The sequence below is a fragment of the Ruditapes philippinarum genome, unplaced genomic scaffold, assembly GCF_026571515.1.
Source record: "Ruditapes philippinarum isolate M1 unplaced genomic scaffold, ASM2657151v2 ctg413_1_1_1_1, whole genome shotgun sequence".
NCBI lineage: Eukaryota > Metazoa > Mollusca > Bivalvia > Venerida > Veneridae > Ruditapes > Ruditapes philippinarum.
This window is the reverse complement of record NW_026867380.1, coordinates 188,149-203,128: the sequence shown is the minus strand read 5'-3', so window position 1 is coordinate 203,128 and position 14,980 is coordinate 188,149. Positions and strand designations below refer to the sequence as shown.

General features: G+C 34.5%; 1 protein-coding gene across 1 annotated transcript; it reads left to right on the top strand.

Annotated features, from left to right (window-relative positions):
* Positions 1-4,050: 4,050 nt before the first annotated feature.
* On the top strand, positions 4,051-14,701 carry LOC132735895 (HMG box transcription factor BBX-like; the record flags this gene model as incomplete). The annotated part of the gene is given in 8 exon segments (XM_060722922.1): positions 4,051-4,258; positions 4,752-4,923; positions 5,323-5,822; positions 6,324-7,294; positions 7,644-7,790; positions 9,086-9,243; positions 12,145-12,300; positions 12,700-14,701. Coding segments are annotated over 8 exon segments (3,018 nt in total). The 3' UTR covers positions 13,413-14,701.
* Between the last annotated feature and the right edge of the window lie 279 nt (positions 14,702-14,980).

The window sequence follows — 14,980 nt, the reverse complement described above, 5'->3', positions numbered from 1 at the left end:
GGGAGCATCAACCGGTTCTTGTTGTCAGAGTTATGGCACTTTAATAATTTTTATTTTTAAAGTTTGGCCGGACTACTCCTCTTATACCACTAACACAATTTCAATGAAACTTTACAGGATTGATTTGTAGCTTTAGTCCTTGCGCATATATAACGGGTTTTCCGGTTGAATGATTTTTGGCCGAGTTATTGCCTTTAATGAAAAAGGTGTTTTTATTTGTTTGGGTCGTCAGACCAAACAAATAATGGTAGCGAAATTTCAGACTCTAATGCTGTTAATGGCAAATGCCGAAAGAAGTCCACTTTTTTGGAGCGGTTACTTCCCTTTATATGTACACTAACGCCGAAAAATTCAGGGGAGATCACTGCGTAAAGATGGTCAAATGACAGGCGCATTAATTTTCAAGCAAAATAATTCCCAAATGGTCAAAGATTTCTAATATTGTTTTATTTTTTATATATAGATATACATGCTTATAGTAAGCGCCATGATTATTTACACAAGTGTTAAACAACGGTTAGCGTTGTTACAAACCCTAATTTAGAATAATATGGTTTTCTTCAGGCCGTTAATATATAAATTCACCGTGGCCGAGGGGTTTGCGAGCTCGCTTAGGAAGCGAGAGGTCTGGAGTTCAAATCCCAGTTAAGGCTTTCAAATTGTTTTAGTCAAATAAACATTGGATTGAATATCAGTGTTGCAATTAGTCTTTTAGCCAATTTACTACAATTAAAACGCTGGAAAGCATTGGTGGCACTATACAAAAACAAATTGGTTTATAATCTCACAACCTTCACCTTTCTGACATTCTGAGACCCAAACAAATTCAGCGCCTTCTGTGCTTTGATTCTTGTGTGTTGCCAGATACACAAAAGCTGGTCCAGACTACTTCTCAAAAACAACTGGTGCATTTTCATCCAAACTTTACAGGAATGATCAGTACCAAGTCTAGTTGTGGATATCATCAGCTTTTTGTGGTTCAATGAATCTTGTTGGAGTTATGGCCCTTTACTTTTCGTCACGCGTCTGTCTAGCATCCGTCCGTCGTCCGTATACTTTTACTTTAAACGACATCTCCTCATAAACCGCTGAGCCAGGAATGTTCCTTTGGTGGTCATTTTTAAAAATTGCTCAAGGAATTTAATTCCATGCAGAACTCTGGTTGCCATGGGAACCAAAAGAAAAAACTTTAAAAAATCTGCTTTTAAAAAAACCGAAAGAGGTAGAGCTTAGATATTTTGCATGAAATATCTTCTAGTAAGTCTCTACCATGTGTGGTAAAATAAAAGCCCTGGGGTCAAAATTGGCCTAAGGGGGTCATTGTTTTTCCATATATGTATATAGTAAAAACTTAAAAATCTTCTAGAGGTAGAGTTTAGATATTTAGCATGAAATATCTTCTAATGGGTGTCTATCAAGTTTTGGCCCTGGAGTTAAAATTGGCCCCTCCCAGGAGTGGTCATTGATTTTCCTTATTTGTATATAGTAAAAACTTGAAAAATCTTCTTTGAAAAACCAAAATAGCTAGAGCTTAGATATAAAGCATAAAACATCTTCTAATGGGTGTCAACCAAGTTTGTTCAAATAAAAGCACCTGGTTTTAAATTGACCTTGGCCCAGGGGCCTATATACAGGTGAGCAATTTCAGGGCCATTATGGCCCTTTTGTTTACACTTTGAACTTTGTCTTGGACTTATAACTCTAAAAGGACAAGGGGAATTAACAAGAAACTTTGTAGGTAGATACAAATGAAGAGCTCATTGAGTACAAGTGTGGTGCAAAAGAACCATAACCCTGCCTTCCCTTATTTTGGAGTTATTGCCCCTTTTTACACTTTGAAAGTTGTCTGGGACATAACTCTCAAACAACAAGGGGTATTAACAAGAAACTTTGTAGGTGATAGATTTCATTAAGTAGAAGTGCAGTGCAAAAGAATCATAACTCTGCTTTCCTTTATTTTGGAGTTATTGACCTTTGTTCATTTTTAGCTCGACTATTCGATAAGAATAAGTAGAGCTATTGCAGTCACCCGAGCGTCGGCGTCGGCGTAACCACTTATGTTAAAGTTTTTGTAATAGTTCAAATATTTTCAAAGTCCATAGACATATGGCTTTGAAACTTTGCACACTTGTTCACCATCATGACCCCAACCTGTAGACAGGAGGAAGTAACTCTATCAATCATTTTGACAGAATTATGACCCTTTTTCGACTTAGAATTTACGTTAAAGTTTTTGTAATGCCTCAAATATTTTCAAAGTCCATTGACGGACATATGGCTTTGAAACTTTGCACACTTGTTCACAATCATGACCCCAACATGTACACAGGAGGAGGTAAGTCTATCAAGCATTTTGACAGAATTATGCCCCTTTTTCGTTTTAGAATTTACGTTAAAGTTTTTGTATTACCTCAAATATTTTCAAAGTCCATTGACATATGGCTTTGAAACTTTGCACACTTGTTGTTCACCATCATGACCCCAACCTGTAAACAGGAGGAGGTAACTCTATCAAGCATTTTGACAGAATTATGCCCCTTTTTCGACTTAGAATTTACGTTATAGTTTTTGTAATAGTTCAAATATTTTCAAAGTCCATTGACATATGGCTTTGAAACTTTGCACACTTGTTCACCATCATGACCCCAACCTGTAGACAAGAGGAGGTAACTCTATCAAGCATTTTGACAGAATTATGCCCCTTTTTCGACTTAGAATTTACGTTAAAGTTTTTGTAATAGTTCAAATATTTTCAAAGTCCATTGACATTATGGCTTTGAAACTTTGCACACTTGTTCACCATCATGACCCCAACCTGTAAACAGGAGGAGGTAACTCTATCAAGCATTTTGACAGAATTATGCCCCTTTTTCGACTTAGAATTTACGTTATAGTTTTTGTAATAGTTCAAATATTTTCAAAGTCCATTGACATATGGCTTTGAAACTTTGCACACTTGTTCACCATCATGACCCCAACCTGTAAACATGAGGAGGTAACTGTATCAAGCATTTTTTTTACTATCAAGCACTAAGAATAGTCGAGCGTTGCTGTCCTTCCGACAGCTCTTGTTACACCTTGATCCAGGACATAACTTGAGAACTATAAAAGGTATAAACTTAAAACTTTATAGGTATATAATCTCATTGAGTAGAAATGCAGTGAATAAGAACCATAACCCTTTCATCCCAAATTTTGGAGTTACTGCCCTTTGTAAATTTTTACCCTTTGAATTTTGTCCTGGACATAACTTGAGAACTATAAAACGTATCATTCAACTTGAAATTTGTAGATAGATAGAATAGAAGTGCAGTGTTAAAGAATCACAACCCTCCCTACCCCAATGTTGGAGTTATTGCCCTTCATTTTTACACTTTGAACTTTGTCCAGGATATAACTTGAGAACTACTATGAAGGTATCAACATGAAACTATATAGGTAGATAGATCTCACTGAGTAGAAGTGCAGAAATCTCAGGGAGAAAGAACGTATTCCCCTCACCGCTGTGGGTTCGAATCCCGACACGGACTATGGATTCTTTCATGTGAGGAAGCTATCCAGCTAGCTTACGGAACGTCGGTGGTTCTACTCAGGTGCCCGTTCGTGCCTGAAATAGTGCACGGAAGGGCACCTGAGGTCTTCCTCCACCAGTAAAGCTGGAACGTCGCGATATGACCTATACTGTGTCCATGTGACGTAAAACCCAATCAAAATAAAATAGATTAATAAAATAAAGAACATATTGCCCTTAAAAGAAATCATAAAAACTTCAAATCCAAACTTTAATTTATCTTATTGATGTAGGACAAATAATAAAAAACATTTGAAAAAAATCAAACTGCATTTTCCTTATGGTCAAAATTATTAACTAAAAATCACATTCTGACAAGTGCATGTCAGGGGTATTCGGCACTTGTGACAATTTCTAATTTCTACTGTTTTATGCTCCTCGCAGATCTCAAAAAGTTACATGTGAGTAAGCTCTAAGAGACTATTACAGCATTATTTATGTAAACTTTTTACTGTAACATAATATTATTACTATTTCAGGATCAACATGGATACAGGAGGGGAAGGAGACAAACGTGATGTAAGGCGTCCGATGAATGCATTCCTGATATTCTGTAAGCGTCATCGCAGTATTGTACGTGAGAAAAACCCTGATCTTGATAACCGTAGTGTCACACGTATACTAGGTGATCTATGGGCTAATCTGAAAGAAGATGAGAAAGTTGTATATACAGACCTGGCTAAACAGGTAAACTTTTCAACCTTTGTTGTTTTAATTCTTCTAAACACTTGTCATTAATCCTCAACTTACCTCTGTTTTGCCAATCAGGGGTTATGCGTTATGAGTTTAGATGTGTTGCATGCATTTGGCACATAGTATTACACACAAATACAACTTTAATTTTATTTTTAGATTTTGATTTGATAAAAAGACTTGATAAAAATTGCCAAATGTCCAATAATTGTATAAAAATTAATATGTTGTGGGCTGTTTTCTTTTCCACTTTCCAGGATTTCACAAATAAAATTTTTCCAGATTGGATGAACTCTGGCCCATTCAGAAAGTTTTAGGAACTAAGAAATGAGAATGCTATCTAGCTACGGTAAAGATAAGGTTGTTAGTTCTACTGAACTGAAATAATGAACAAAGAGGGTCACCTTACATGTAATGATGTTTACATTGTCAAACTCATCCAACAAGTCTGTAAAATGAAATCATTTTCCTATGTTCATATTTACAGTATAAAGATGCTTTTATGAAAGCCAACCCTGATTATAAATGGCACAACCCAGAGAAGACACTTGGCTGCCAGAAGACTGCTCTGGCTCTGTCTAAACCTACTAATGCTAAGGTGATGAGGACAGATATGAACCTATTACCAGAGGGCTCCATTACACCTGGAAAACTAGCTGGTATAGTCAAATACTTTTATTACGGTTGTCTGGAAGAAAATGAATTTCAAATATTTTGTGACAATAATTATTTGAAACTTGATTTATTTCAGCCATATTTAATATTATATGTGCTAGCTTAAATTACTTTGTTTTTTACTTGAAGATATATTTTACTGTTTCAAAACACTTTCTCATTCCAGTTATATTTTCCAGAAAGAATATCATGACTCTGGAAGTGAGATACTAAAAGCACTGACAGTATATACATTGTACATGTACATTAAAAATATTGGATTTAAATTTTTATGAAGTATTTGATTAATGAATCGTAGTCTAATTTTGTTTAATCTTGGCCAAGTCGATCTCAATGAATGATGGAAGAAAGTACATGTAAACAAGAAATGATTTCAATTTCAGATCCAAACAACATGGGAGGATTGAGCTTGCTTCTGATGGCAGGAGAGCAGTCGGGTCCAGTACCTGTACCAGTACCTATGAGGTCACTGTCAATGTTGTCTGCTACAGAGTCATCCTCAACTCTGTCATCTACAACTTTACAGTCTGTTTCATCGCCATTGGCAACATTGTCATCTACAAATTTGTCTTCCGCATTTCTGTCTTCTATGACAACGCCATTTTCCACATTGTCGTCTGCAGCATTTCCAAGTTCTGTATCTTCTAAATCTGGCACTGAGCCAAACAATTTTAACACTGGAACTCTGAGTCAAGGTCAAGGACAGGCACTCAATATGGTTGAAGAAAATAAAAAGGAAAATAACCAGGTTGTGGCAGACAGCGGTTTGCGTCTACAAGGTGTCATGAAAGTTGAAGAAACAGCTATGTCTGGAATGCAGTTAAAAAATCCAGGTGTTGAAAAATCTTGGGAAAACTACCTCCCTGGGAAAAATGGTTGTTTGGTAAATATATATTTTATATAAATCATAATAAATCAACAATTTATAATGTGTGTTACTACAATTTAATTACTGTCAGTTTGTCTATAAAAATATAAAAACATAAAGAAGTTGTAATTGTTTTTTGTTGTTGTTTTTTTTAAGTAGGTGAAGTACAATGAGAAAATAATGCTTTTAATGACCCTAATGATAAAATTTGGATTTTAAAGTGGCTCCTCAGGAAATGGCTCTTGAAAATAAGCAATTTAAACTGCACTCAGTGTTTATTTAAATTGAAATTTGATGTCCAGAGTCTTGATTAGATTATTAAGATTTGGACATAATTGGACAAATATTATGTTAATGTATGTAATGAATAGCTGATATTCAAGTTATGCATTTCCTCCATCAGTAAAAATGGAAAGTGGCCATTTGACATTTTCAAACAAAATTGTAGAAATGAGTTTTTACCTAATTTTCCTTTAATGTGTGTGTTTATTAGATATTTTTGTATAATTGTTGCAGGATGTTCTTGTGAAAGCAGTAGGTGATGCAGACTCTCGACCAATGAAATCCTGGGAAACATTTCAGTCCAAACCTCTACTGTACCAAGCCGTAGCTGCCCCAAAAATTCCACAGAGGAGTTTGCTTGCTGAGGCATTCAAGGGAGGCTATTCAGAAATTCTCAGAGATAACTCTGCTAGCACAAAAATGGCAAACTTTGAAAATCAGGGGAAATTATTTGAGGATGAAATAAATAAAGAAATAATGGAACAAAAACTGGCCAATAAAACTGATGGAAAAGAGAATTTAACTCAGACTTTACCTAATCAAATTAAAAACGATGAGGAGATTAAAGATGATCAGAAAAGTGATAATGATGTTGTAGAAGAAGAGTCTGCCATGGTTACATGTGGAAAGTTGGTTGTCAACCACATCATTGACAAGCTGTATTCATCTGAGTTAGGGACCGGTGCAAGAAAGGTCAACGGTAAATCTGATGAAATTGATGGTGAAAGGAAAACAGATGATAATGGTGATTATGAAAAGAAAACAGACATTAAGACTGAGGGTGATGAAGAAAAAGGCAAAAATGTGATGGAAAATTGTTTTGATGACGCTAAATTCTGTGCTAAAGGAAGCATGGAGGCTACTGGTGGTGCAGCTAAAAATTTTAATACTGGGTTTAATGGTGATAACGAAAAGACTAGGTTAGAATATACCAACTTAAAAACATATGAGAAATTAAGTGACGAGACTGTTAAAGATATTAAACATGAAACAGTGACGGAGTCAGGTACGGGTCAGAGTCAGGCTGTGTCTGTTACAGACTCGGTAGAATACGAGAGTGAGGAAACTGATGAATTTCAGCCGGTGAGAAAATCTCGACGAAGAAATCGGGGTCAGAGATATCAAGAGTTAATTAATGAGGGGATCATTCAGAGGTCAAAAGAACGTGCTGCAGCATTACAGCAAACTACACCAAAAGAAGAAAGGTTAGATCAGTTGTAATGAAATATATAAAAATTTTTTGGATAGAATTTTATATTATCTTTAACATATTTCTTGACTTCCGCAGTTAAATGGTTGAGATGATTGAATTCATACAGTTAAGCCAATAATAGATACAATGAAAGGTTACGGTTCTATTCATGAAAAAGTATTTCTGCAAAATAACTAAACTATTGTTATTTTTTACTTCAAAGTTCAAATGTCATTTGGAATTGATTTGGAGAGCCTCAGCTAGTGTAATATACCGTATTGTTTTGATAAAAAAAAAGAATAAACGGCAAAATATTTAAAGTAAACTTTGATGAAATGAATATTAAATAATTATATTGTTAGCACTGAGGAAGATATTCAGCCTCTGGAGCCGTTAAATTCTTACATCCTGCCAGAGACGGCTATACGTCGTATCCGGAAAAGAACAACGTCAGAATCAGCGAAAGATAAGATGTTACATCCAGATGATGTTAAACGATATAAAACTGGGTAATTTTGCATTTTTCAATTTTTAACAGAGACAGTGATGAACTGAGCCTTATATTAGTGCTGTCATCGATTGAGACAATATTGATGAATCGTCATTATTTTTCTGTCCATCATAATCAATATTTTAAAAAATCAATAATTTCAATTAATTAAATGTCTAGAAATTATCAGAATTCTCCAAAAACATATACAGAAGCAGGTGTCCCTGTCTGAATCTAAGCTGTTGTTACTTAATGGACAGGTAGCAGTGATGACAAAAAGTGGTCAGAAAAAAATCATGAGATGGGTATTTAAAAACAAGACACAAGTTGTCTTATTGTTTTACAGTTGATATAGATAAAAAAAATGAAGCCATTTATATGAGCTTTGTCATTATGGTACACCCCACAGATACCTCGTCTCCACGGACACGGTGATAATCCAGATATTTGCTAATTTGCATACATAGCGCCACCTACAAGCAAGTGAAGATTGACTTTGATGTTATTGTTATATATCATTGATTTAAACTTTTATATCTTTCTATTGTAAAGTTAAAATGCAACAGTTAATGCCAGTAAAATAAATCAGTGACGGTAAATCCTTTTCATCATTGTAATCTGCCAGTAATAATAAGTAGTATTAGTACCCTTGGGGGATCATCCTAATTGGAACAAAATGCTGTTAATGAATTGGAAAGAAAACATGATGACTAACATGAAATTCTCTCGTTGACGTTATGTTCTGACCGTATTTCATGTAATTGATAAACATATGTCTCATATTTATAACCTGTTCATATTTTATCTAAAAATCAATATATAAAACATTATACCAGTTATTCATGTGACATTTGTTGATACGTTTTGTCACGTCATATGTATATATATCAATGTAATGACAGCTGGTTAATCCTATGTTGATTAAACCACAGGAAATAATTTCTCTGTGTTTCAGAGGTTTTCATGTATATTTAGTGTAATTTATGGAAATTAATATTAATAGTGATATGCAAAGATGTAGTGACATCAAAAATTTTAACTTTGATGTCTTGGTTACATGTATTTTCAATTTTAGTGATTATTGATTTGATTTATACTATATAATGTTATAACGGCAGATGTCTTGAGATTCATGTAGTAATGTTGCCAGTTACATGTAGAAATAACACTTTGCAGGCTGGTACTTGTACATTGGTACATAATAAAGGAACACTTGTTAAGTAACTGTTAATATTTGATTGCTTATGTGCACAACTAGCATGTTAATAAAGGGAATAAAAAGAAATATGATTGAAATATTTGTCTGCTTTACAGTGACTTTGACCTTGAAGCACAGATAGCTACATTACCAGCTTGCTCCATTGAAAATATGGGCCGGAAAAGAGGTTTTCCACGACAACGACACAGTAGTGAATGTATTCATACACGGAGGAAAATAACAGATTGTGAAACTTCACTGCATCCGACCCCAGGTAAGAGTTTAGTAATCTCCACTATAGTTTGCTGGCAGCTGTTGTAAGATGTTTAAGTTTAAACTGTAAAAAAAAATAATTGTCATAATTTTAGCTTTTAAAAAAACTTACACGTAGAAATTAAAATATTGTTGTTTAGGAAATAGATATCAATTCTGAGTGCATTGTTGTAGAATAATGCACGGTTTGAGTTCAAATGCGTAGTTATATAACAGATAGGCCTGAGTGATTAATTACAAAGCATTTGAAAGAAAACGTGCATTATTATACAATAATGCACGAAGAATTTATACCTATTTCCATTCTAACACATCAAGAAAAAATAAAATTATTATGCCCCCACTTTAAAGAAGAGGGGGTATATTGCTTTGCATGTGTCTGTCTGTCGGTCCGTAGACCAAATGGTTTCCGAGTGATAACTAAAGAATCCTTAGGCATAGGAACTTCAAACTTGTTATGGTGATTGGTCATGACCAGTAGATGACCCTTATTGATTTTGGGGTCAAGGGGTCAAAGGTCAAGTTCACATTGACTTTGTCGTTAAAAACAGTTTCCGATCCATAATTAAAGAACGCTTAGGTCTAGGAACTTCAAACTTGGTATGTCGATTGGTCATGACCAGTAGATGACCCCTATTGATTTATGGGTCAAGGGGTCAAAGGTCAAGGTCTCATTGACCTTGTAGGTAAAAAGGTTTCCGATCAATAACTAAAGAACGCTTAGGCCTAGGAACTTCAAACTTGGTATGGTGATTGGTCATGACCAGTAGATGACCCCCTAATGATTTTGGGGTCAAGGGGTCAAAGGTCAAGGTCATATTGACCTTGTAGGTAAAAACGGTTTCCGATCAATAACTAAAGAACACTTAGGCCTAGGAACTTCAAACTTGGTATGGTGATGGGTCATGACCAGTAGATGACCCGTAATGGTTTTTGGGTCAAGGGGTCAAAGGTCACATTGACCTTGTAGGTAAAAACAGTTTCCGATCAATAACTAAAGAACGCTTAGGCCTAGGAACTTCAATCTTGGTATGGTGATTGGTCATGACCAGTAGATGACCCCTATTGATTTTAGGTCAAGGGGTCAAAGGTCAAGGTCTCATTGACTTTGTAGGTAAAAATGGTTTCCGATCAATAACTGAAGAACGCTTAGGCATAGGAACTTAAAACTCCGTATGGTGATTGGTCATGACCAGTAGATGACCCCTATTGATTTTGGGGTCAAAGGTCAAGGTCATATTGACCTGGTAGGCAAAAACGGTTTCCGATCAATAACTAAAGAACGCTTAGGCCTTGGAACTTCAAACTTGGTATGGTGATTGGTCATGACCAGTAGATGACCCTTTATTGATTTTGGGGTCAAAGGTCAAGGTCACATTGCCCTTGTAGGTAAAAATGGTTTCCGATCAATAACATAAGAACGCTTAGGCCTAAGAACTTCAAACTTAGTATGATGATTGGTCATAACCAGCAGATGAACCCTATTGATTTTGGGGTCAGGGGGTCAAAGGTCAAGGTCACATTTACTTGAAGTTAAAAATGGTTTCCACTCTATACCTAAAGGACGCTTAGGCCTAGGAACTTCAAACTTGGTATGATGATTGGTCATGACCAGTAGATGACCCCTATTGATTTTGGGGTCAAAGGTCAAGGTTGCATTGACCTTGTAAGTAAAAATGGTTTCAGATAAATAATTAAAGAATGCTTAGGTCTAGGGACTTCAAACTTCATATGATGATTGGCCATGACCAGTAGATGACCCCTATTGATTTTTGGGTCAAAGGTCAAGGTCACATTCACCTTGTAGGTAAAAATGGTTTCCAATCAATAACTAAAGAACACTTAGGCCTAGTAACATCAAACTTTATATGATGATTGGTCATGACCAGTAGATGACCTCTATTGATTTTGGGGTCAAGGGGTCAGTGTCAAATTGACCTTGTACTTTAAGATAGTTTCTGACCAATAACTCAACAAGTCAAGTTGCCTTGGTTGATATTTTTATATTAAAATAATAATGCTTTTGGTATACACATTTGAAGGTCTTATGTAATATTACAACTTGGCTGTCATTAATGAGGCCTACATGATTCATAAAATTTATGCATATTTTATTTGGTAAGATCTGAAATAACTTAAATTGCTGCACACAACCTATGGGGTCACAATAATTATTACCTTGTGACTAGTCATGACCAGTAGATAACCCTTATTAATTTATTGTTCCCTGGGTCAGAAGTCATGCATCACCTGATCACATGACTCATTGGCTGCCCATAGGGGGCATACATGTTTTACAAACATATCTTGTTATTATAAAGTTGGACTTTATGTTTGGTGGTTAAATTTGTTTTCGCCTCAGAGTTTCCAATAGAAACGTTCTTTAAAGGCTGTTCCAGTGGGTTGAAAAAAACTATCATTAAATCTACCGTGTGTAGAAACATTTTGAGAATAACAAATTTTGAAAACGTTGATAAAACTTTGTTTGTTTATTTTATTTCACTCTATAATTGTTCAAGCGAAATACAAATTATTAAAAGTGAAATAAATGTAAAACTTAACTCTTTAACTCTGATTTGATTGTTTTGCACTTGCACGTGCTGTTTGACGCTACATTGTGACGTCACGTAAACAACTCTTTAAACGTCTGTACAGCGTTAATGACTGAATTAAAGATATTGGTGTCCGGATTCATTTTCTTTCGTTCTGGATAGTTTTCACAACAAAATTCGACAAAAAAATGGCGCCCTCATTGTGAAAATACACAGAGAGATAATAAGAACGGCGAGTGCATTGTTGTAGAATAATGCACGCTTCGAGCCTTCTTTGTTTATATAGAAAAATTTTCGATAGTGTTAGAATGTTGTTTTTTAACATCAGTAAATTTTGTATTTTATTTCAGCATTTGATCTCCAGAAGGCTGTATCCCTGCCTCCTCACATAAAGATACCATCCCCTGAGAATAACAAGGAACCAGTCATTGGTAGTCGTAAAAGGAAAGCCAGAAAACACAGCATTACACATATGATACCTGCACCCCCTACCCTGGTGAAAAATGGTAAATAAACTCCTGTATTAGTACTTCTTTCTAAGAATGAACAACTCCATGTTAATCCTTAACCTACTAAATTTCTTGAATGGACTTGTCCAGCTTCCATATTTGGAACTGTCCATATTTTGGGCAAATATTGTCAAAATACAAATTTAGAAATAACCAAAAGTACAGAGTCGTTTATTTGCAATTGCTTGAAGAATAGTTTAAAAACAATACTTATTTTGAAGTTTATATACTCTTATAATTTTACTATTATCAAAAGTTGTTTAGAGTAATTCTGTTATTGCATTTATAATTGATTGTAACTTCATTTTTCATCTCTAAATGCCTAAATTCATTTAAATCTATTGATTCTTTTACACTTTACATATAATCTGTATCAAAGTTTTATGTCTTTGTTAGGCATAGTTAAAACAGACACTGACAGTTTGGGCCCATGTGTGATAAAACCATCAGTTCTTGTATCAAAAGATGAAACAGACTCTTTTGGGAAGGACAAATCCGTTCATTTTGTGAAAACAGACTATAGGGACCAGAATCTTGGTGCACCAGTGAACAGCAGGTCCAGAAGCAATTCTGACATCTCAGAGAAGTTTTCTGATTGGTCCAAATGTGAGATGATTAGAAATAGAATGTTACAGAATAAAAATGAAAGAAGTCTTTCAGTGTCTGATGTTGTGAATGATAAAACAAACACAGAACATAGTGTGAGTGTGAAAGAAAACAAAAATGAGACTGGTTCAGTTTTGTGTGCATCCAGGGATGTGTGTTTGCCTCAGAAAACAGTGACACAGTCAGAAGAATCATTCAAGAACAATTCAGTTGGTGCTGAGATGGTTAAAAGTGTTCTAGATGTTGGACAGCAAGATAAACTAAAGTGTGAAATATCGACAAGTGATACTGAAAATACTAATACAAAAACAGAAAAACTTATTGGAAAAGAATGTGTCGTAGAAGTTCAGTCTGGAACCGCAAAATCAAAACAATCGGGGCATTTTCATGGTGGTTCCAGTCTGTCCTTCAAAGAAAAAACTCCAGTCCAGAAACAAATTGGTGTTGACAATTTAACAGAAGTAGGGAAAGATGTGAATAGTAATACCACAATGAACTCTTAAAATCTCACTTGATCATGTTTGGAGACATTATTCTATAAGATCTGTAGATAGAATAAGTAAATTTTACTGTAAAAAGTTATTAGATTTTTGGCATTTAAAAAAAAGTCCATAAACTTTTTTTTTTTTTTTAAATCCATAAACTGCCCCTTTGGAAATAGTTCTTCATTGATCTGACTTTTGACTTAGCAGCTTAAAGCTGCATGCCTCCAGATAAGCCGAAATATTTCAAAATCAAACCAAAAAAATTTAGGAACAGTAAAAAAATTCAAGGCTTAAGTAATAATTTACATGTTATGTGTGATTAAATGATTGGTTTTTTGAGTATTTATAACCACATTTTTACTGTGTTACGAAGGCAGTTAAGGCTATTTTTGAATATATTTACCACATTCTGGTAATTTATGTGGGTTATGAGTGCTATTTGTAATAAGTGAATTGCTTTCTTTTGGTTACGTCACAATGTTTTACTGTAAAATACATTTTCAAAATTTTAGTGAAAATTGGCATGCATCTGGAGGCGTGCTACTTTAACTTGGAGAATTTTTGTGTGTCAACCTTTAATTGAGTCGGCTGATTTTGATAAGATATTTTATTGATTTGTTTATAGGTTCTAGTTGAACTTATTGGGAAGGTGTTTGTTATGTATTCACCATTCCAAAATCTGCCCAGACACACATTCTAGAAAGATTATGAGCTTTCTATTTATCAAGTGACACATTTTCAAATGTTTGTCAATAAAATTAATTTATGATAAAGTTATAATTATTTGAATTATCTAGTGAATGTTTTTTTTGTTTGCTAAATGTAATTTTCTTTTTAGTTTTCTAATAATTAAAATAAGATTTATTTTTAATTTTTCCTTTTAATTAAAACATTTATATTTAATATAATTTAACTTTATTATTAAACTTTTTTTCAATAAATGAAGGTAATTAATGAACAGTTTTTATTAATTGAAACTTTATATGTTATTAGTTTTCAATTAATTGACAAGTTTTCTATGAACTGAAAATACGAGGTTAATGATTTTGCACTTATAATTTTGCATGTTTTAACTTTTGTAACACACTAAAATTTAAGAAACATTCATGAAATATTGGCACAACTGATAGCGAATATCAGACACTTTGTTATATATGATTTTTTATGGTCACAGGTAAATGTCACTCTATATTTAGCTATTTAGAGTACCTACTTGTTAATTTGTTCCTGTGTAAAATAAGCAATCTTTTACAGATGAATTGTGAATTTTTCTTGACTGTTAATGCCAGTTGCCATTTGAACAAGCATTTATTATACCCCCACCACAAAATGTGGGGGGGGCTATAATGGATTCACTTTGTCGCGTCGGTCGGTCGGTCCGTCCGTCTCCATTTTCGTGTCCGCTCTATAACTCCTATACCAATTGAAGGATTTTCTTCAAACTTGGCTCAAATGTTCATCTCAACAAGGGGATGTGCAGAACCCATGTTGCCCATGTGTCAGCTCAAGGTCAAGGTCACAATTGAAGGTCAAATATCAAACACTATCAAATATTACACAGTATGTCGTGTCCGCTCTGTAAGTCC